Here is a 24,613-nt window from a genome sequence, read left to right as displayed (position 1 = left end):
TGTTCTACATGCAAACATAACTCACTATTTGCATAGACTGAGACCTATGAATAATAGTTGCCTATAACCAGGGAAAATGAAATAGAATACCATAATTGCTCTGGGAAATATTGCATAATAATTCCTTATATGGAATACACATTTCCCTATAAGGTGGGACACAGATACTTACATAGTGGTTCGCATATTAAATTTATTATAAAGTTTGAAGAATACAGAATACCAAGGATCAAGGTCCAAGCATTTATTATGTCAGAAATGACACAATTAGGTCATCAATCTCCAAGCAGAAAAACTGTCTCTCATTGGCTACCCAAATCAAGGATCTATCTTTTGAGCCAATCAGAAGTCATTTTGTTTATTTTTCATTTCATACATATGTATGAATTACAGTGACCTGGATCACTGAGTTATATATACTAATTCTAATAATGGCTTTCTTTTAAGTGATATCTGACTTTTGAACTTACAAATCCAAGCATAAACATTAGCTAAAAACAAGTTGTGTGTATTTAAACTTTATACAGATAAAGGGAGAAAACAATTAAACAACTTTAGTTGGATAATTGCAACAACCAGGAAAAGAGATTATCGCTGTTTAAAAACAAATAGGATTTCAGAGTAAAAGTGGCCATCATTTTTTACAAAACAAATTTCATGTGTCATGAAAAATGTTAAAAATTAGGTAGCAGCGAGTAATTTACCAAGGTCCTTGGTGGTAGGACAGAGTCGTCGCATCAACTTCCAGAGAATTTTGTCATCACAAAATACCTCAAAATATAATATCTTGAACATTTTCTAGTATTATTAATGGTGCACAAGGTCAGGGCTGAGGTCAAAAGAACAATCTTATTAAGTTATGAAACATTTCCTTGCCAAATAAGTCAATCACTGTGGCCCAGCATGCATCCGGCAGATTCCTACAATTTAAAAGATGTGCAGCGAAAAGAAAAGACAAATGTTTTGCAATTATTTCTCAAGGGAACAATAATAAGCCGTGTTAAATCCTAACTTAAATGACTGACAAGAAAACTACTAGATTGTTTCCGTCCCAAAGGACGTGACCAGAATACAGATAACTCAACACATAAAACCACCCAATGTAATAGACAGACCACCAGACTGTTTCCCCCTTGGCTAAATAGACTTGGAATGGAACTAAATACTGCCTGTATCAACAGACAAACTGTGACCACATCTCCCCAGGAGCTACATGAATTGTGATTGATACCCTCTACAAAAGACAGGGTCACATTTGTTTAAATTTTTTTCAGTAAATGTAAAGCTATTAAAGGAGAGGTGGAAGTAAATATTAAACTTTTTGGAAAACTTTGTGTCACGAAACAGACACACTTCATGAAAACTTCCCATTAAATTTAGTTACAGTTAGACCTTTAAAGCGACACACTGATCTAATGTTACTGACTCTGGTGAGGTGTTTCAAGCTAAAACAGGCTTTCCTATGTGGAAATGCTTCAACTTATAGTTCTATGTTATTATGTTGATGAAGATAAGGGGGTAGAACATGGTATTATGTTGATGAACATAAGGGGTAGACCATGGTATTATGTTGATGAAGATAAGGGGTAGACCATGTTATTATGTTGATGAAGATAAGGGGTAGACCATGGTATTAAGTTGATGAAGATAAGAGGGAGAGCATGATATTATCTTGATGAAGATAAGGGGTAGACCATGGTATTACGTTGATGAAGATAAGGGGTAAACCATGGTATTATGTTGATGAAGATAAGGGGTAGACAATGGTATTATGTTGATGAAGATAAGGGGTAGACTATGGTATTATGTTGATGAAGATAAGGGGTAGAGCATGATATTATGTTGATGAAGATAAGGGGTAAGTTCGACCGGACCTGGTTGATGCAAGAATAGTGCATTAAATTGCCATTCGATAGAAAGATCTCTGCACAGACTTGTAGTCCCAAACATGAATATGGCTTCTGTGGCAAAAATGCACAATGTGTCAATGTGCATGTGTGTATGTGTGTACTCGCAAAAAATGAGAGCGACATTCATGTCACAGAATTACTTTTAAAAAATCCGAAAAACTCTAGAAAATTTATTTAATTATCACTCTCACACCAATGAAATTTACTGGGTACTAAAATACCATGAAACTTTCAAGGAGACAAATTTCTTGAATTTAGTGAGTATGTGAAAAATATGGGTTCTTTCTTAAGAAAACGGGTCACATCGACTTTTACAATTTTTCAACAACTTATCTTTACCATTTCTAGTGGTAGAGATTCAATGCATTATGAGAAAATAATATTGAATTATTGATGACTACTTGTTTTTACTGTATTTGTCAAATTTTATTACAGTCATTTCATTAAACTCCATTAAACCGAATGAGTGTGTGCTCTTTAAAACGAAAACATATGCAGAGAGAACTAAATCAAACAGAACAGACAGAGCAGTGTATCAGAGTATATAATGTTTTACATCTTGTACCATTCCCAGTACTGCATATAATGTACATGTGCAATATTGGTTTGTTACAACCATTAATAGCCATAGGAAGAAAACACAACCAAGTGTAATATTTGTGTGATAAAACACAACATTCACATATAGAGCAGCCAGCAAAGGGTCAAATGTCACCCCTATAAGCTAGAGCTGTTATACTCCCCCATTCTCCTCAAGGTCATGACCTTAATATACTGCAACAACCCAAAACTATTTTATTAATGATGTGGAAAATGGAAACCATTAGGCTCCAGGAAAAAAACGATTTCCATCTGCCAGGTCTCGTATATATACGCTGGAACAATCCGACTGCTGTACCGCTGACTTGGGAAAACTGTCAGCCGGTCATAGCTGCCGCAATTCCAATGTCTGACTTTTAAATCTGGCTCGGAATTTATTTCACTGGCAGCAATGTATCTAGAAGTATGCCTGGTATTAGCGGGTGAACAGTAACAGTGTTGTCCACAACTCAAGCATCTGTTCCACTGACTGAAGACAGCATATTCATTTTACTTTCCCATGCCGTTATTTCAACATCTAATAAACGCCACACAATACCATCAGAAACATGGGTCTAATTTTGTTCAATAAAGATGCTTACATGCTTTCTATTATAGAATGCATTTCGTATTTTTTTTTCCCCAGCTACAAGACTATAAGGTTCCATAGCTATGATTATCCGGCTTCACAATGGCAGTGTTGTTTTAGTCTCATACTTGACACCACAATGGGTTAGCTTTATTGCTCTACAAATTGTATAATTGCATTTCAATGTACAAACTAGGAACAGTGCAATAAATAAATTGGGGGTGGGGATCGGGGGTTAGATTGCTCTTGGGAAACGCAAATCGGAAAATTCTCAATAATTAGTAGAGAATGCAGAATCTGAACAACTGGAACACTGATCTCATTTACCAATATCAAAAGAATACTCTGTACCCCCCTCCCAACGCTTAATCATCCACATTTTGTGTTGTTACATTTCAAAACAAAACTCCACAATAAATGTTCATGAAATATTGACCGCAAAAATGGATAGATACGTCTTTTAGTTAAATCTCCAAAACTTACTAAAACATTAGAACCCTAAAATTTCACTGGCCAACCCTTTATTATTTTCGCAGTAATTTTCATCTCACTTTTCTATAAACAGCGGAAGTCATTACACAGGAAAGACTCTAGACTGAGAAAATATTACATAATGATCTGGGGGTTCCTTTTCTTCTTACATAATGTACACAATGCTAAAGTTGGTTCATGAAGCTAAAAAGAAATCCTTCGTAACCCAACTGTGATCCCAGCCACTCCCAAAATATCCATAGAACGTGCTCAGTAACTGGTTGGTTTTATCATAGCATAGTATATGCGTTTATTAGTTGGTCCAATGCCTGTTTAGTGAGATTTTAACACACTGCCTGTTGACATTCCCCCCCCCCCTTGAATACTGTAAAATACTTTATTTTAGCTGGAATTAATTTTCGCTGAAAAGACGTTTCTGGTGTTTTGTATGGAATTTATTTTTGACAAGTTGAATGTAAAATATAGGAAAATATCCTTCTCCTATACTTTACATTCAACTTGTAAAAAATCAGTGAAAATAAATTCCATACAAAACACCAAAGGAGTCTATTCAGCGAAAATTAATTCCAGCTAAAATAAAGTATTTTACAGTAGTGAAATGCATAAGGTTGCTAGATAATGACATGCTGGATAATCAGAGATAATTTACAGAGTATTACACATGCATGATATCAAGCCGTAGCTACATTGCCATGACCAGTCATATTAGGTTATATTACAAGGAAACACTGATTTAATGAATACTGAAAGGATACATGTGGTCTAACAGCAATCTTAAGTCAAAATGGATCTCCCATGATGCATCAGGAATGAAAAGCCAGAAAGGATAATTCTCATAACATACATTTTTACGATAAAAACCTGTGTACAATGTTGCTGGCAATGATCAAAGGCACTAAACTACACAAAAAATACATGTACTTCCAGTTTTAAAAAAACACTACAGATACTACACCATTTTTACCTGCAGAATGTGAATTTGTTCGAGTTCCTTCTTATATAAAAAGTTTTTATATACCCTTATAAAAATGAAACTTTGATAAAACCTTCCCGATGCCTTCCTGGTACCTTCCGGGAACTAACCGGGAAGGTTCTCGCATAGCTATCTGGTGCTGAGCAGGTACACTATGCAGGAACCCTTATATTTTTATAAGGGTAAGTTCAATAAATTCAATTTTTGGTTTATGCACACAGCTATTCAAGATCAACATTTTTTTTTTTCACTGCTGATTTGTCTTTTGTTCTCATTGTTCAGTATTTATTTTTTTAAATGACATCGCATTCAAGATTAGTTGCACTCACTAGTGACTAGATGACTGTATGACTGTAGTATAGTGCCAAAAAGTCTGGAACAAGTGTCAGCAAGTGCTGAACAATCTCAGGCCTGAGATACAGAATTTAATTGTGCCGAGATGTGTAGGGTGCGTGAACAATACAGACAGAAATCGGGGGTGGGGTGGACGATTGACGCAAGTATGGCCAAGTAAGCGTACATATTGGTCAGTATCTGAAAATGGCCCATATCAGGCAGATTGTTCCACAGGGAACAAAAAACATATTTGGTGCATGAAGAGATCACGTAGTGTGACCGATTTCACATATTACGCGATAAAAGTCGTATACACAATAGAGCAGAATACAGTACTATATTCACATCTGTTAATGTCCTAAATTGAACCTTGAGAGAACAAAAAAAGACTTGACATAAAATGAACATTATAATACATTTGATCATAGATCCTCAAAGGGTCTATGATTTGATGAAACGCCCAGGAATTCCATTTGTCACTGTACAGTCTTTCAATGTTTATGTTTTCTTTACGTGTCACTTCAGTCTCTTTGTCCCACGAATAATTTGGTTTAATGGTGGCTGGCTGCTGGTTGGGACACATGCCAGCAATGACTTGTCAAATACTATCGCGTACATAGTGCCATTTATTAATAGCAGCAATCCTTCAACTTTACAACGTTGCACTCTGGGATCATGTCAACTATTTTATGGTATGAATTGTGATATATATATATATTATACACTTAAATTCCAATGACGATCAATTTTGAATTACTTAATTACGATTTCTCTGGACTTTTAGCTTAATGCAATATGGTTTGTGTTACTTTTTTCATTTTTGCTTGGAATAAATTCTCTATTTTCGCTGAAGGAACGATTCAGTGAAAATAAAATCCAGCGAATATACCTTTTTTCTGTATTTTACATTCAACTCATCAAAAAATCAGTAAAAAATAAATTCCATAAAAAACACCCAAAAATAATTCCAACTAAAATAAATTACGAAAACCACTTTTTATTTTGATTCACAATTTTAACCCTCTCACATTTTGCCTGTTTGGTTAAAAATTAAGATTGAGTTCAATGAAAATTACAAAGAAATTTACCCAAATTTGTTTGGGAAAGACACAAACCAATATGAAAAGGCAGTGAATATTGTCACATTGTTGCTTTTCAATTATTTTAGGATTAAATAATTATTACTTTTTTAAATACAAAATACTGCTCTCTCATATACGAGATTAGTTGGAATTTTCATATTAGCAAGTACCTAATTTGCATAATTAAATTACATGTAATTTAATTGGTTGGAATATACTGTAATTCAACTTACCAAGTACCTACACAATTAATTTATACACAAGAAAAAAACAAAGATAACTCGCGTGAAAAATGCACAGGCTCGTGGATAGATGCTCATTTGTAAACAACGACACGCTTGGCAGTCTATTACATGCACAGGTGAAGACTCCCTCACTTTAAACTGAGTTCACCCAGACACCAATTGTCGGCCCACCTTTTCACCTATATTTGTTCTTCGACTAAATAAGAGGTTATTCATGGCAAGATACTGAACAATGCTAAATGTCAGACAAATCCACTTTAAATCCGGCATGTATGATTGGAATTTTTACTCAATATCAGCGTCTTGTTATTAAAGTTTAACACATGAACAATATAACTCAAGGAATGTGAAGGTTTGGCTTCAAAGTAACAACACGTGTCCTTGGCTTTAATCTTTAGATTATGCAGCTACTGATACTGTGCAATGTTTCAAACAAAAAATTCAAATCATTCCTTATAGCCATTTATCAGACTCCGTGGCTGGAAAAACAAATTTCGGTAAATAACTTCATAATGGAGATTTTGATGACAATAGTTACCGCTAAACCAGATTCAGAATATCATTAAACGCCTATGGTATTATTAGAATGAATCAAGTGCAGACCAACAACTTGTATATGCACTTGTGTATATTTATACAATGTACCAGTATATGCTATTAGAATAGTTGGTGACCTTAGTGGTCCAGTAACCTTGGATTTCATACTTGCATAAAAAATTCCATGTGCGTTTTTCAAAATATGCACTCAAAATTAAAATTCAAGTTGATGACCAATTATATTAAATATATTATGAGATGTATCCATGAAACTGTAAATGAATTAATTATGTGCTGGTTTTCAATCTCACAATTGTTGTTGATACATATAAGTAAGAGTCGCTAACTTAAATCGTTGTGCACATGTAGAACAAACAATAGAAATCATTGTTTCCGCACCAAGTTCATGGAACTTAAAAACACAGTGAAAATACTCAAATTAAATGCCAATGAAAATAAATGGTTTTACAGTACATGTAATTGTTGACAAATCCTGTGCAGTATACCATTGAAAAGAATAAAATGTTAATTTACATTTACCACACACTTCAATCATTGTTACAGACTCAACAGAACAAGTAATTTGAAGTACATTAAAATCTGTATTAGAAGCCGCATCCCTAATAGAAGTCACACCCAATATTTTTGTACAATTGAGAACCAAAAATTCATCATTTCTCATATGTGTAGATGCTCTAATAGAAGCCACATCCCCTCTGTTGCATTGTACAATTTTAATAGAAGTCGCGGCTTCTAATACAGATTTTACAGTACATTAACAATGTTTGAAATCTTGTAATTGTCATTCACTCACTCAATCACAAGATTGACATAATATATAGTTAAAAACATCAAGAATTTTTTCCGATAAAGATGGAAAGATGATTATAAACAGTTGTGAATGAAATTTTATTCATCAATTTGTGACCCAGATAACATTGGCAATTTTAAACAATGCCATACTTTGTTATTTTAAATACAGATCATTAAAATACTTATTTCGCCCAATAGACACATGTACAACTACGTTTACATTTTAATAGAGCATGTATGGTATTGCTATTTCCATGACATATTTAAACACAATATTTTAATAGTCAGGAATGGAAGTTGACAGAACTGTCCATAGAAATACAAATTACTAAAGGGTCAATAAATATCCTGAGTATTACTTTGCGATTTTCCATGTAGTGTAAACTTTCATGGCATTATTCACATCAACCTAAAATATGAATAAATGAATTGATTGGAAAACACAAACTATTACGCGCTTTTCATTTTGTGATTTTTGCTTTTTCGCAGAAATAAAATACACAAATATTATTTAATACTTTAAGAATAGAATTTAAATATTATTGAAATATTTCTAAGTATACATTACAAGTTTATACAAATTTTCCTAAGTCTAACAATAATATTCTATGATGCTCTTACCAGACCAGAAAGTGTTTTTGTGAAGTGTTTTTTTATCACTGTTTAACAATATATCTACAACATACAAATCCTATTTACAATACCGCCTGTGTGGTCACGATATAACCACAATTTTTCACCCATGCAGTGAAAAACACATTGCCTGATTGTCGAAAGGCTTATCTAAAAGTTTATAACACAAATAACATTGACGATTGTGTGGTCCTCTCCTCTCCTCTCTCAGTATGCTACCGAGCTCAAACTGAGAATAGAAGTGGCTTTTGTTTTCTGCAGGGTTGTTTCTGTCCCACTGCACACAATGCATTGGATCCATGCTTTGTAGGGAAAACACTGCAAACAAATTGCTACTAATTCGGCAATGCAAAACCTTTACACGGATCAGAGATATTTGCTCGTTTGTTAAGACTAATCTTCTGTGGTTTAGAAAAGATATATAATATACTAGGCTATCACAGGAATCCTGCAAGTGAGGACATACAGTATCAATACAAGTACGATTCTTTTCCATTTCCTAAAATTGCTACTCATCAACGTAATAACGATAAAGCGTAAAAAGTATACCCCAATCACAATTTGAAGCAAACTAGAACGTAATTAAATATTGATAGTTTAAAAGCCTCTTGAGGATTATTATTTTTATTATGGCTTGTTTCCATGGTTACTGTACCATTTAAAGAAAACATAGTCAAAGTTTCAATAAGGACACATGGACTGTGTCAACATTTTGTTCTAGCGAGTCCCAATGTGAAAATGAATCTGATTTGACAATATATTTTGTACAAATGGGATAAACCCCCCTTGGTACTAACATTGGAGGATTTTGGAAGTAGAATAAGGGGTTGATTCATACAGACATCTATCACATACAATAATATAGTTGGCAATTAACCTTATCAAGCTCCTGTTGTAATACAACTGCTATTGTAATTTAATGACTACCATGGAAATCACTTGGTTTAGAGAACTCAAAGTAAACATACTCCTCCCTTGAATTCATGTGATTCTACTAAAAGGCCACATAGCTGACCCCGGAAAATACAAAGATCTGATTGGATGCCCATCTAAAAATATGTGCCCAATCAGAGTTGTCCAAGAATATGGCAATGAAAAAAAAAAGAAACTGATAAGATGAATGGCCAAATAGGCTTAACTTATATAAACATTTGTTGAATAGAATCTGTCATCATGTATGGTGAAATAATAGCTGAATAAAACAACCTTGGCTGGCAAAGACCTGAAATGGTAGAAGTTATAATAACACTATCACAAACACAGTAATTTATTTGATAATTAAATAAATAGAGGCTATACAAGAGATATTTCTTTTCTGACACGCATTTGAATGCCACACCATGACCCGAGGAGATACATAGACATTGATGGAGTCCAGCAGATCCTTTTTGAAACATCTCCTACTGTCCATCTGTGGCCTGGTTCAACTAAATCGTCTATACTAAGAACCAGCAGAATGAATCTTACAATTCCTTTTTAAATGTTCACATCTTAGGGGTTGGGTTCTCTTTATTCTATCATACCATTCAAGTAATAAAATCTGAACTTCTATGGATTGAAGCAAATTAGGAATTCTATATTTGTGTATGCAGCTTCTTCTTGGTGAACGAGTGTTTTAATATATTTATAAAGTTTAAAATGAAAAATAAATATATTGCTCTTAGAAACACACATTATTAAATTACAGGTGTGTCTACATATACAGACTTACTCAATTAAATTATTCAGTGAATTCCGTTTTTGATTTGGCTCTTTCATTTGCATTTATTTGCAGTGAAAACCCTCATCCGAAATCCAGCATTTTGTTTTATTTTCAATAATAATACATCAACAATATTTCAAATCAAGTACCTTTTATAAAGATAACAGACTGGGGAAGTCCATTTTGTATGCATTTTTCTATAAAATTCTTTGTTAGTTTTAAACCAAACGAACAAATTTTCAATTGCAATTGCAAACTGATTGACAAGTTGTTACTGGAGCCTTATTACCTTGGCATTCATAACAAGATCTATGTTTGAGTACCAGGCAAACTTGACCTTGATCACTGATTGCATGCTCCAAACATTCCTGGAATGTACTGATAATGACCACCACCCATGGCAAACAACAGTTTTAGAAATATTTATAGTAATTATAAAAATAAACAAATACATTGTAATTGGGCAGTAAATCACAGGTCAGTTTGAAGTGCCTTAATAATAAAAAAGCAGTTGATTTTTTTGAAGTACTGGGGTAAACCAACCATTTGATACCAATAATGTAGGAATCCATAAAAAAATCAATCCGTAACATTGTAATTGTAATAAAGTGAATAAATCATTAACTTTATTAATGAATAACAATTTATGCAACACTTTCAAGTCCCTCAGTATATGAAGGAGTTAGAGCACCCCTTCAATAAAATGGTCTAGCCCATACAACAATATGGCACCACAATTAACATCTTGTCTCTAATCTCCAAGTAAAATCAAATTATCCTATTACACCAATACAATTTTATTTGTTGATGGATTAACAAGATTAAGTACAACTTTAATTCAGTACAAACTTGAAGATTCCAAATTTATTTAGAGCATATTTCTCTCTTTCTGATAGTATACTTGATAAGCACACTGCGGGTGCCACTATCAGCGATTCAGAACACCTCAGTTGCTATAAAAACAGAATTATATAAAAAAAAAACCTCAAGGATATGTAATCTAAAACTCCAATTGCAAGTGATGAAAAGTTGCTCCGTGCCTGTGAACGAGTTTCACTGAAAGCATCGAGTTGTCAGCCATTGTAGAAATGAACACCTGGGGGTAAAAGTGCACCGACCTGATTAAGCATTGTTGTAAAGCCTAAGAAATCACCAGACATTCCGAGACAGATACATATATCATCAACTATATGCACAGCCAGTCTGGATAGCCTCCCAGGTATGTGCATCAGTGTTTAAACTTTGAACATTTTCAACTGTGACCTGACAGACCAACTTTACGGAAACAACATACTGTCCATAACGCGGAACTTTGAAGTTAGGCGACATCTTTTTATGGTGCACGTTTTTGTCCATGGATGTAAACATCTATTAATTATTATTTTTTTTATTAATGCCTATCATCTCTCCTGGGACATAGGCCACCAACAAGATTTCTCCAACCAGGCCAGTCCCAGCTAATAACACTAAAACTGCAGTCCTTAAAGCGGAAGGGTCGTCCCCTGCGCACGAGTCCCAAGTGACGATAACAACACATGCTAAAAACATAAAGGCTCATGGGTAGACGCTTGTTTGTAATGCTATGGCCATCTGACGCATGCGCAGGTGGCGACTCCCTCGCTTTAAAAAAGTTGGAAAGGGACCACCAGAATAGAATGCGCTGATATCAGTGAGTAAAAAAAAAAAAGCTTCATGCTGATATCAATATCTTTATTGAATTACAAATATAGAACAAGTTATTAAATCTACTTGCAATAAATCATGCACTGTATTAACCTTTGCCAATGATATATACTTAGATGCAGTGCAATGAAAACCAGCACAACCGACTCTATATATAAAGTAATTTAAACTCTGCTCTATTTCTTTTGACAGAATTTAGATTTTTATTTTCTTAAAAGCCAAGTAGGTCAAACATACGCAATGTCACATAAAGACAATTATCAAGGAGGGCACAGTGCAGACATGGCTAAGACGGAATAATGTGGATCACCAATGTGTTCATCTGTTCAACATCTTCATTGTCAATAAAAGAATTATCAGGGGAGGGATCAACACTTGACACATTTAATTCATTATGTGTATAATAGACTACTAGGTGGAGGAATTCTGCAATACAAGATTGTACTGTAAAGCGATCATTTCATATGTGGCAAACTTTAGTAAATTTTGCAAGTTTGAAAACCTATTTAACCGCTGATTGACGGCTGATGTGTCTTGAACAAATTACACGTGTACGTATGCATGTCTCGCAAGTTCTTAAGCATTATAAGTTTGTCATCATTTAACATTTTCTGAATATTCTCAAACGTGAATTGTTACACGTCTCTAATCTTGTACATTTGGATAGAACACGAAGAAGAATATGTTTCTAAAAATAAGGTCATTTCAAAACATACATGTCAATAACAAAATCTGCAATACATTTAGTATTACAGGGAGTTTTTGGATGAAACATTACATACATCGGTTTAAGATAATTAAATCCAATGTTATGTCAGCGATCGTACGCCATAATGTACGTATCCTTCACATAAATACTTCAATCAATGAGTGGACACTTCACTACAAAATTTGATTTGATGACCCCAGAGTTTCAAAGGGCATCATGTCACTGTAGCATATTTACAATGGAAACCAAAAGAACTAATTTCAGTGAAATCCCATGATTCCATAGTGTATTCCATAAGATTGATAGCTTCTTGTTTTTAATCAAAGGTTCCCGTCCAGTCAGAATATTGATACCATATTTGCTTCAATGGTACCATGTATGCTTAACCTTTTCACCACCAGTTTCCTCTTTTCATCCCAAATTCACAAAATAGTCCTGTTTATAGTCTGCACTCTTCTTCAGAAGATTGGGACAAAAATAGCTACATTTTTTGAGTAAAAACTGTAAATTGGCTCAAATTTTCTCTCTTGGCTCCAAAATTAGGGTTCATTTCCAGAAAAATTGAAGAATATAAGAAAAAAAATGCAGAAAAATTCTGGTGAGAAAGTCTGGTGGTGAAAAGATGATGGTCAAATTAGGTTATATTTGAATGTACTTCTACAAAATAAATTTTTGATTACCGGTAAGTACACTTGCATTAGAGATGCATTTCTATAGCAAATATGGTAACTGAAATAAATTATCTTCTGAAAAACAAGAAAGAACCGGTCCAATAAACGGATTCTTTCACACCAAGACAGGTCGAACTGTAACATTACAAGATCATTTGACCCAAAGCCTCCCACTCAACCAAAAAAAATGTACCAAAAGCAACAAACCCGGACTATTATATAATTGTTGCTTCATTAGCCAAACAGTAAGCAGCAATCACTAGTAGACGATATATACTTTAACAATTTTCATATATCACAGTTCATGGTTAAGATACGTGACAAAATAATCCATTTTTCAGGTTTCCGCTAGGTAAAAACCATGTCGCCAGTGGCGAAAACTCACTGGAGTCAATGAACTCAATTAGTTAGAAAAACATAGCCAGGGAAAATCTTTCTGGGATAAAAAGGACTTTCACCCAATCCTATTACACAGACATCCGACCCAAGGCACAGTCCACAAAACAAACACAGCTATACCGTTGGTGTTTTTCTTTCTTTTAACTTATAGGTTGTTTTACATTTTATTCCGGATATCATTCCAATATTTTCAAGGTTTTGAGTAAATCGTATTTTTTTAACAGTAGCTAACTACTTTTTACCTAATTTGGATTCTTTTCAGAGTTTCCAAGATTAAAATAAAATAAAAATAGCCATGAATGTCACACAAGATCATTCTTGTACGAGATTTGCAAGCGTTACAATTACATGTACATGTATAGGGAAAGTACATTTGACTCATTTCAGAAGAGAACTGTTAAACGATATTACTACTGAGCATGTGCAAGATTTCGGTGTAAAAACAAACTGATCATGAGCGCTACCTCCAACAGCTTTCTGTTGCAGTACAGTTCATGAAATTAAAAACGTTAGAAATTGCTCAAAACATCAAAACAGTGAAATTAAATGCCAGTGAAAATATATAGTTTTACAGTATCCCATAGGCTTGTGAGAAGATAAACAACTTTGGTATAATGCCCTCACGCCACCGTACTTTGTTTTACAGATGCACACCCTGACATGCTATGAATTCATGAAAACATTGTTCAAGGCACGATGCAATTACAATAACATGGCTAGACACATATTGGTTTGGAGGATAATAAATTGGGATGGGAACCAGAGTCTGATTGGTCAAATGTCACAACAAGCATACGTACAATGTCACATATTCTACTTGTCTGGACTACTATGGCTTCTTCAGCTCTGATTTGTAAATCAGTAATTTACGTAAGTGCATGCGTGACTAATAAAGCAAATATGGTAAATAAATTGAAGGTGAATATTTTCCAAATTATCCAAATTTTCTGAGAAAATTTTGTAAAAATAAGGCTTATACTATTACATGTAAATTTGAGAAAAAATGCTACAAAATGTAATTGTAGAAAACTGCAAATCAGTTTTCAAGTGAACCCACACTTCAGAATATAGGAATGTCTTGAACAAAAACTGAATAAAACAAAAGTATATCACCAGACCAGAAGCACTGTAAAGTTGTGCACATTATTCAGACAAATAGAATCAGATTATCTGTTAAAAAAAAAAATCCAGAAAAAAATCATTTAATAAATGCCCGCCCTCCCAATTTTCAGAAGCCTTTCATTATTGTAAGGGGAACTTGAAGAAATTAGAACAGGTTTCATTCCAAGGGGATATAACTCCCAACTCAAAGTAGATAAACAACATGTCTTTTCGAAAATACTGTAAAATACTTTATTTTAGCTGAAACTAATTTTTGCTAAAAAGACGTTTTGGATGTTTTATATGGAATTAATTTCCACTGATTTCTGACAAGTTGAATGTAAAAATATAGGAAAAATAGTATAATCACTGGATTTTATTTTCACTGCATCATACCATGGAACTATAAACCCCAGGAAGAACAACGAAACTAAGAGGATTAAAAAAACCTTTGCCTTAGTTTATCTTACAGTGCTTTCTCTTTTGTTTCCACAACATTAGTCATACACGCCATGTTAGTTGCCGCCGATACGCCCTTATCAACCGCTTTGCTGGAAACGGAAAACTTGAAAAAAAAATTTCATATCTGCGCAGTAAAATATTTCGTTCACTACGCATGCGCAAACAAGTCGGTCTACAGGGTGACCTTCAGTGTACCGGAAATCATGCAACGGGTCAGAGTTTTAGTGAGTTTTCATAATTTTCAATGTCGTTTTTAGATTACTTCTTGTTTTTTTCAACCCTCGAAAAACTAAGGTTGCGAAAGTTTGCAAAACATGGGGTTTTGTATGCTGTTTGTTGTCGAGATATCCCGACTTATTCCGTGTTTCCCTTCGATCACCAGAAGTGGCAATGTGTTTTTTTTTTCCGTTGAATGTCACTCATTTATCAGTATTTTTGTTTTGGCACCATTGTTTTTTATGCTATAACCGAAACAACTCGATCACATGATCTCCCGAAGTCGCCCGATTGACTCCGAAAGTGACCGATAATCAGAGATAAACGTTCATTTGCGTAAATCGGCTTATTTTTTAATGCAACGAAATAAACAGTCAAAACAAACATTCGACATCGTGGCAACTATCATAGTTCAAAGGAAACGAAGTGGTTGTTCTTCCTGGGGTTTATAGTTCCATGATCATACCATCAGCGAAAGTTAATTCCAAGCATAAATAAAGTATTTTACAGTAGTCTGAGCCGAGTCACCGAGTCCTTATTATTTTACATCTGTGTACCTCAAATCACATAGCTGGTCTTATATCAGACACTTCACCACATCGCTAGTAAATGACACTTTTTTTCAAGTTACATTGTACACACCAACATCGAGTTGGTAACTCAAAACCACACAGAGAGGCTCGAAAACACGCGTATCAACTCATTGTTTCAACACAAGATGTTAGAACCACAACTTTAGTTTCTTTATTGCTAAACAACGAATACAAATGTACACAGATTTCATTTCAGTTTTCAGGTATGGTTTCATCTCGGTGATCCCTATTAAAACAAGAAATATCCCAATTTACCAATTGTAGGGTATCTGTACGCAGAATAATGGCTCCATTGTCGTGCAAACCTGTGGTTGCTCAACAAATCCATCTTGCCCAGATTCTCGTTTTCATCCATCTCAATTTTGACTTTAGTTAACATCCTTAAATTGTTCGTTAAACTTTTCCATCTTTTCATAATGAGTTTTCATTGGAATAGACAGAGCATATAGAATCAATTACAAGCCAAGCTGCAACAATGAACTAAAGTGTTAAGTGTGAATAATTAATCACATGATGTAAAACTCAGTGATGTAATGTGCTATTAATAGAATAATAAAGTTGTTCTTGAAATACCACCCTGCATGATTATGGCACTTGCACACACAATAAAACAAAGTTTTCCTATGGTGCCGACTCGAATGTCATCGAGGGCCACTTTCGACATGAAAGTCATTGTGTTTCGATGGGAATAATGTTGCCTTTTTATCAACAAATGATGTTTTTGTAAACACTGATTTTCACTCTGAAAAATCAACCAGGTAAGTTATGAATGAAAACATGTCTGTTTTTCAAAACTAAATATTTAATACGCTTTTCACAGACTTGGGATTGCTTAGGATACATGAATTGAAACATTGTTTTTATAATAGTCTGGCTATAATTTACTATTGACACAACCTGAATTGCCAAACACGAGACAACTGAAACCATTAAAGCTACAGCTTCAGTGTTAACTTACCTACACAGGTAGCAAAACTAATATCACTTTCTAGCAAAACAATCTGGTTTACTTTAATGTTTTGTACTAGGTGCCAGATCTGTTCTGACATTTCACATCAAAAATATCTCTCCAGACTTCCCTGCAAATACTGAAATTTAGTGGTTGTTATGCCCCACATACAAAGTTTATAATATGGGGACTTGAAAAGAATTACACATTGTTCCTGGCAGAGTAACAACTTATTGTATTAATTTGACTTTTTCAAAGATGTATTCTAAAAAAGAATGGGGACAAATTTTTGATAAATATACATACACTTAAGTACACAATTTTGAATCATTAATATTCTTATATTAGTATTTCCGATAAGTGCTGATGCAACCCATGCCAACAAAATCCAGAGAAATTTATTCGAAAAATACATATGGTAAGTGATCAGTCTATACACAGGTCAATACAAGTCTTGTTCAAGATGGAAACTATGCCACAAGTTCAAAGTGATACATATATATATATATATATATATATATCACGAGGTTCAGTATCACTCACTAATTAGATGGTATTTGTGATTTCTAAAATGTCTGTTTCTTAAGGTCAAAGGCATCATTAACCATGTAGATCACAGGGTGAATTCCAGTTACTCACTGAGTATGACAACACAAATTATCCATGGTATGAATGTGCACAAGTTTGTGTATAGTGGATTTTTCACATTACAAACAAAAATAAGTGGCCTTTTTAAGTCTCTCAAATATGGGATCTTTTTGCCCCAAAATTTACAGTGATCAGGTTAGGTTGCCTTTTTTTATGAAGATAATGAATATATACATGTTAGTAAGTCACAATGATGTGATGCTTTTGCAAAACAATTATTTGAACATTGTTACTGTTACAAACCAGGAGATGGATAGGAAGTGAAAATGGAAATTCTAAAGAAGGCGACTGCAGACTTATTAGCCATCTACTCTTGTTCCTAACGACTCATTAGCTGACTAATGTGTCAATGAAAGAATAAAGCGAATTATTTAGCCACCTACTTTCTTGTTTGAGCCTACTGATTAAAATCACAGGGAAAATCCAGAAGTGTGAATAATTATATATTTTAAATGATAAGAGCAGAGTTGCAGTCCTCCCAGTTAGTTTTTCTGATTTTCATCCCTCCAATAGAAATGTATAATGCATTTTAATATTGTAGTTATTGTACATTACTTGAATCTTTTGATGAAATGCCTTCACCTTATTTCAGACTCTGAGGGTCCATGTGTTTGACATGTGACCTTATTAGACATGTTGTTAACAGTGAAAGGTGATCTTAGTAATTATATAGTAGTTGTTAGAGACTTAGATAAAAGTAGTCATTTGTAATTAGTAATCATTTGGGTAGATAATTTCCAATAAAGTATAAAATTATGCCACCGCAACAAGACAAGACTTCATTATTCCCTAATTCAGAAAGTCTCTCTCATAGAAAATGTAGCAGCCACCACTTTTACATTTCTGGGTGCATGGGGGAACTTGATTTAAGGTCAAGGGCATTTAATACATCTCCAAATAAAGTTTCTGTCTTCAATCATCTCAACACTATCGCCATTGAGTTAGCAGCTTGGATTATCAGTAGGGAAGCAGGAAGTACTGTACAAACAAGGGATATTGTCCTGTCTAGAAGTGAGCCTGAGAAGTTCCCAATTCTAAAGGTCATCTGAAAGTATTTATTTATTTTTATTAATTTCGCTATTTCTATTGATAACAGAAATCCGCTAATGCAAAACCACAGAAAATCTTGTTTCACTAGGAAATCTGTGAATTTAAATTTCAATGACTATCATTATGGTGGAATTAAATGAATTTATCAACAGTAATTGATCACATGAAAAAAATATGAAAAATAACGATTCATTTGGTAACTAATACTAGCACTGTAATTCATATCATTGTAGTTTATTATTTGATAATTAAATGGCATTTGTGAGAAAAAAAAAAAATTTCACCGACTAGTGTAATTCACATTTTTTCTCTCACAAAGTTAATGCAATTTACACCATTACATCATATGCTTAGAGGTCATAACACTGTGATACTGAGTCGACATTCAGATGATATATTACAGCATTACAAATCAAATTACCCACAAGTGAAAACTGAACAGAGATAAATCCAACAGGCACCCGATACACACATTAAAAAAGCAACCAGACACTTGATACACAGATAACATTATAGACATCTATCCTTCGTAAAGAATGTTTGCATTTTGTCCAGAACTACAAGTTACAAACATCAGGAATAGAGCTAATTATCATTCTGACTTTGAAATTTCGGTTACCAACAAAAAGTCACAATTGAAAACACAGGAAATAAGATTACAAAAGACAAAACAAAATGGAAAATGCCAGCAGCAAATTCTTAAGTGTTCAGATATTTTTATCATCAATCCATTTTACCTGGTGATAGGTCAATGACCTTTGATAACTGAATTTGAACATTTTACCAGTTAGAGGGTTTACCCAGAATGCACAGCATGGACACCCCAGAAAAAAAAAAAATGAAACAACAACATTGAGTGTTATCGATCAAGGTTCAAATGCACGTCAGACATGGATCACATAGTGTCTGAGTTTATACGCTAAGTCGGCTCCCCAAAGCCTCCTTGGTCTGGGTATACAAAATATGCCAACCATTAAGTGTGCTGGCAATTTCTTCTCAGAGGGCGGTTTCTCGTTGAGTCGTAAGGCTGCGAACTTTGTAGACCTATCCCAGGTTTCCCACCGAGTATGATGACATGACTGGAAACAGTACACGCTCACTTTAATTTAAATATCGCGCATTTCTCTGTTCAAATTTACAAAGTAGCCGGCAAAATAATTGCGCCATATAGCCTAGGGGGTTTCTCTTGCTGGCGGCTTTTGTTGAAAAGAATGAATACCCTGGCGGCAATTTTCCTTTGCGTTAATTTCTAATGGTTCACGTAATGCAGCACAACAAGACCCAATTGTATAATCTTTGAAATTACCAGCAATAGTCAAAAACTTGTACAATGTAATTACAATGCATAGAGGTCAACAAACATTTATAACCATGGATTTTTTTTAAACTCCCCAGAATCATAGATACTCTGTCACATCACTAGTTCGTACATAACTATACATTTGGCTAATGGTGAAAAACAAGGGCTAAATGGAGGTCAGGGGTCAAAAGGTCAAATTGTGACTTTTGTCCCTTTTAGGGATGACGTCAAAAGATCGATGTCGGATAAAAATCTTGTTTGCTTCAGTTTGGGGGTGGGGGGTTTTGACCTCAAAAAGTTTCCATCCTACAAAAACGATTTTATTATTTAATGAAGTCAAAAAAATCTTGGAGTATTTGTAGTTCAATTTTTTTCTATCCAATCATGGACAGAAATAACAGAAAATGAAAAAACAAAACAAAAAAAACATCCAAGACGAGATAATGGTTTGGTACGAGTGTAAATATGTGCGTCAAATGAGGTGCATTTGTAAACTCCTTTTACACCCACCCGACAACCAACTGCTATGCCATGATACTACTGTCTGATTATCAATTTGTATTTAATGGTGAATGTAGTCTGACGCCATGATCAATATTTATCAATTAAGTTTCAGTGGGGGTGGGGGGTTTTGAAAAAAAAATGAATGAATTAAGTTTTTTATCCGACATCGATATTTTGACGTCGTCCCTTAGCTGTCCACAGAATTGAGCTGAACTGTGACCTTATAAACTTTTTTCCTCATTAACATTGTGTCTAGAAGTGCATAAAAGAAATTAGAAAATTAAGATAATGCTATAATCCTGTAAATGGAAAGAATGAATTTCATTAATGTTAGATTATTTTGATGTATTTTTTTGGAAAATATATGAATAAAAAAAAAATTATAAAAGACAAAAAAAATGTTTTTCTTTTATGGAAATTTATAAACTTCTTTATAAACATATATCCTTGAATAACCTCGAACTTCATTTTCATCAGCTTATGGAAGCAATTTGTTAATGCAAGTTACCCACAAGTCTTTCCTTCAATCCCCGACAGTTTTACTGTCGTGTATGTCCCCTACAAGCGTTGTGATTGGTAAAGTTGTTTTCAACCATCACTTGAAATTTATAAACATTCATACCTTCACCTAGTTTAATTTTATCAGGAATACATGTGCAGAATGGGGGGGGGGGGGGGCTAATCTGAAAAATCATTGTTTGTTCTTGTTTGTGATTAGTGGTAGCAGCATTTGGAGGATTCTTATGTAGTGCAGTCTTTGAGAATGCATCAGATTAGGATATAAATTCACTGATTACTAAAGAAAACATACTCTATAGTTAACTTTGCATACTAATTACAGCTCTTTCAGCAACAGGATCTGCATTACAGCCAAGACAGTTTACACTTTTATGTTGATGCACTGTATCTAATCACATAATCTACATCTACAACAAAAGAAGTGTTAGGGCATGGCACCAAGTGAGATTTGTTTTGTCTGTTTGTAAAAGCCATTAATTTCAAAACTTAAAGGATGGTTAGTTGTCATCCCACTGGGCATGTGCGAGATATGGGTCTCATATAAACAAAGATGATGATTTTGACTATTGCACATACCAACAAACTGAGAGGTTACCAAGCTTTAATTAGGTAATCAACGTCGTTTATGAACACAAATGTCGCACATGCGCAAAATGAGTGTCAGTGTTTTATGGTTGTGTGCGATTTTACGTTCTATAATGCAATCCCTTCCCAGCCAAGTCACTTTTGAGTACACATTGGTACACATGTGCTCTGTATTCCACTAGCAACTCTCATCAAACATTATCTCAGTCAAGGTTGTAGAGTGGACACTGATGTTGAAAGAACTGTAATTTAGCCCATTGAGCCATCAGCCATATGTGAAGTAGTCATCATGATCAATTTGTCTGCAGGATTTCCTAGGCACTACAAACATGTCAAAGACATAGGAAATAGTCTAGGTGAGCAAATTATGCAAACGACATGCAAATGATATGCAAATATTTACTCCATTCCAGCATACACCCAAGAGTATCAGCTTCTAGATGCATATTTCACACATCCAACAAGAGCTAATTTATGCATCATGTCATTCACATAAAAAAAAACATTTATTCACTGGGATTTAAATCTATGTGTAAACTCATTCAATATTATACAAATTAATAGGGTCACATCGATCAATACTAAAACCACAAAAATTAACAAAAAGAGGTAAAAATCTGATGAAGAATAGTTTATGCATTCACAGAGATCTCTTCTCATTCCCATGGGAACCATCTTAACTTTATGAAATACTGTTTATAAACTTTGTACATGTAAGTGGAAAAAATTAAAGATTAAAAATGCCACCGTTTTTTGTTTTTGTTTTGAACAGGAAAATGAATGAATACTCTTAGGCAATTCCTTTTTGTTGCACAGTTAGGAGTTTTATAACAAAATCTGACAGGGAGTACACAACCAGCAAGACCATATAGCAAACTGAAAACAACAATAATTGGTTCAGAGCAATGATAGAAACATAATTTAAAATTACTTTAAAATTTCAAGAGAATGTTGAAAATACTGAAGTCACTTAATATTCAGTATTTTTCAGATTAACCCTATTAACCTATTAATGCCTGGATGAAAAAAAAAATTAGGCCACCAGACACATTCTGTGCTCATTGGCTGCCTGCCAGTATGAATATAATCTCGCAATAAAGGCACTTTTATAAGTGGAGAAAGTTAAACTATCACTTCAACAAATAACTATATTTTATCATTGAGGGTGGGGGTCTAGCAAAATTAATGAAATCAACAATTTAGAAATATTCGACACTGAACTTGTATTTCATTCAATAGTTCAGTAACTTACGAAATCCTCAAAACATTTTGGATGAGCAGGTCATCACAAGTTCAGCCAATATTCAAAGTTCATGGGTCAAATGAGGCGGAAGCTACCCTGTCATACCATTAAGACCAGCTTCATATTTGTAATCACTTGTACACACTTCAGCTGCACTGTGCGACTGTTATTACAAAGTCGACTTTGAGCGATACGTGTTGTTTCTAAGTGTTTTGTCCCACGATTTCCAGCTCTTTTCAATCGCAATTGAGTGATTGCTATGCTCCAGTGCACAATGAGAAACACCTTCCACAACTGATGGGGGGAAACGTCCTCCAAAAATCCAGACATCCAAATTCAGTATTACTTCCTTCCTGCCAATGTCTGTTTTAATAGTGACTCTAATCCCTAAACTAAAAACTTCAGGGTTTTAGCATATAAACAAAACAGTGATTAATTTGAATAATAAACAGTTTGCACTTCACTGAATTGGACTCAAAGACTTGGGCAGAGTCATGGTTATTTTTTCTGACCTCTTACAGTGGGATCACAACTATAATCACTCTCAAAAAAGAAGTTTTTTTAATAGGTTTTATGCTTAATTGACTCCACTCACTCAATGAGATTTATTGTCGTTCTAGCGCTGCGTCATTTTGCTTGCGTTAAAAATAAATGCAAGGGTACATGGTTTTATAAACAATTTTATCTCGAAGTTTACACGTGCTGAAATTCTTCCGCATTCGGTAACGAAAACAGAGTTTGCCACCAAGGTTGTTTGCCGGATCTACTCTGCACACCACGTTGGAGCTCGATCTGTGGACCGGAAGACGAACAGTCCAGGAAGTGCTCAGAAAGACTGTGGTCCCTGGTCGCCCTTAAACTCGTGGTCGTACTCGCTAGAGACCATTTTCACACGTGAAAAAAAACAAAAACATTATGGTCTTTCTTTTAAAGAGATTGACTATACGAATCGTAAATATTTATACCACAGAACGTATCAAAGTCCGCACAATGCGCACGCGTGTGACTGTGGCATAACCGAGCTGTACCACCACCAACGCATTCAGAGATATCAAGTAAACGTAAAAAAAAGTACAACACCACCCACATAAGCAGTGCTGTACGATGAATTGTCCCGATACAGCACGGTAGCAGATAGTGATATCATATACACGTTAATGTACGGCGTGGGGTTGTGAGAGTAGCTGTAAACGCTGATCTCTACTCTGGTCTTGCTCGTAAATTTTCGCAACACGCCATCTTGAAGCTGTCTGGCGGTGCAATTACTTTCTTTAAAGGGATACATTCCGCCGCTAAGCAACTATTTAGCCAAACGTCGAACTAATATTTGGAGAGGCACGAAATATCGATTCGTGCACAAAAGCTGAATTCTTTGCGGTTTTTTTAAAGAACTAAACACTAAAATATTTTGACTGAGTTAGCACCCACTTGAGCAAAAAAAAAGCTAAAGTTTCATCTCTAGCGAGTAGCTTCCGGGGATATTTATAGTGCTGATACATGACACACTGTGCCGTTGGACCTCTCTGCATACAATACTAGGAATATATATCGCCGTGAATAAAGTGATTACAAATGCCAATAACTAACCTGTATAAGCCGTGCACGGTGCGACGAACATAAGCGTGGTCAGCGAAATCAAACATAAACTTTGGCTGCGAGAAAAAAAAAAGCAAAGAACTTTGTAATATTGTGTTCGATAAAAAATTGCGGTAGATACGAGTCTAATATAACTTGAAGCATGCCTTACCTGGCAGCCATGGTGCATTGCCTGTTTCGATGAGTATAAATCCAACGAAAGTTCCAGCCTACCGGCAGATCAGACCACCAACTCCAACACACTTCAGCGCGGAACTCGAGCGTTGCTCTATCGGGTTAGTACCACTTGCACAGAGGGGTGTCGGGATATACGGGGAATTCCCACACAAAAATCGTGCAAACAGAGTCGGTCCTTGTAGTTACCCGTGGAATATGTGTTTCATTTAGGTATTTGTGGTTAGGAACTTAACAAGACAACAGATACATATTGTTGCGTCCGCTTTCAGGCAGAACTCCCGACCAGGCGAATACTCGACTGATTGCACACCTGTGGT

The 24,613-nt window shown here is 34.7% G+C and overlaps 1 protein-coding gene across 2 annotated transcripts in view; it reads right to left on the bottom strand.

Annotated features, from left to right (window-relative positions):
* Positions 1-24,402, bottom strand: part of LOC100371216 (uncharacterized) — an 86,042-nt gene extending 61,640 nt beyond the window's left edge. For both annotated transcript variants that reach the window (XM_085496057.1, XM_085496058.1), the window contains exons 1-2: positions 24,271-24,402; positions 24,111-24,175 (exon numbers count right to left, since the gene is read on the bottom strand). In XM_085496057.1, the coding sequence (XP_085352183.1) occupies positions 24,111-24,175; positions 24,271-24,281 (76 nt within the window). In that variant the 5' untranslated portion in view covers positions 24,282-24,402. The remainder of the gene's footprint in view (positions 1-24,110; positions 24,176-24,270) is intronic.
* Positions 24,403-24,613: the final 211 nt, after the last annotated feature.

This window comes from Saccoglossus kowalevskii, chromosome 22, assembly GCF_978046115.1.
Source record: "Saccoglossus kowalevskii chromosome 22, keSacKowa6.1, whole genome shotgun sequence".
NCBI lineage: Eukaryota > Metazoa > Hemichordata > Enteropneusta > Harrimaniidae > Saccoglossus > Saccoglossus kowalevskii.
Note: the sequence above shows the minus strand (reverse complement) of the source record. Positions and strands in the feature narration are given on the sequence as shown.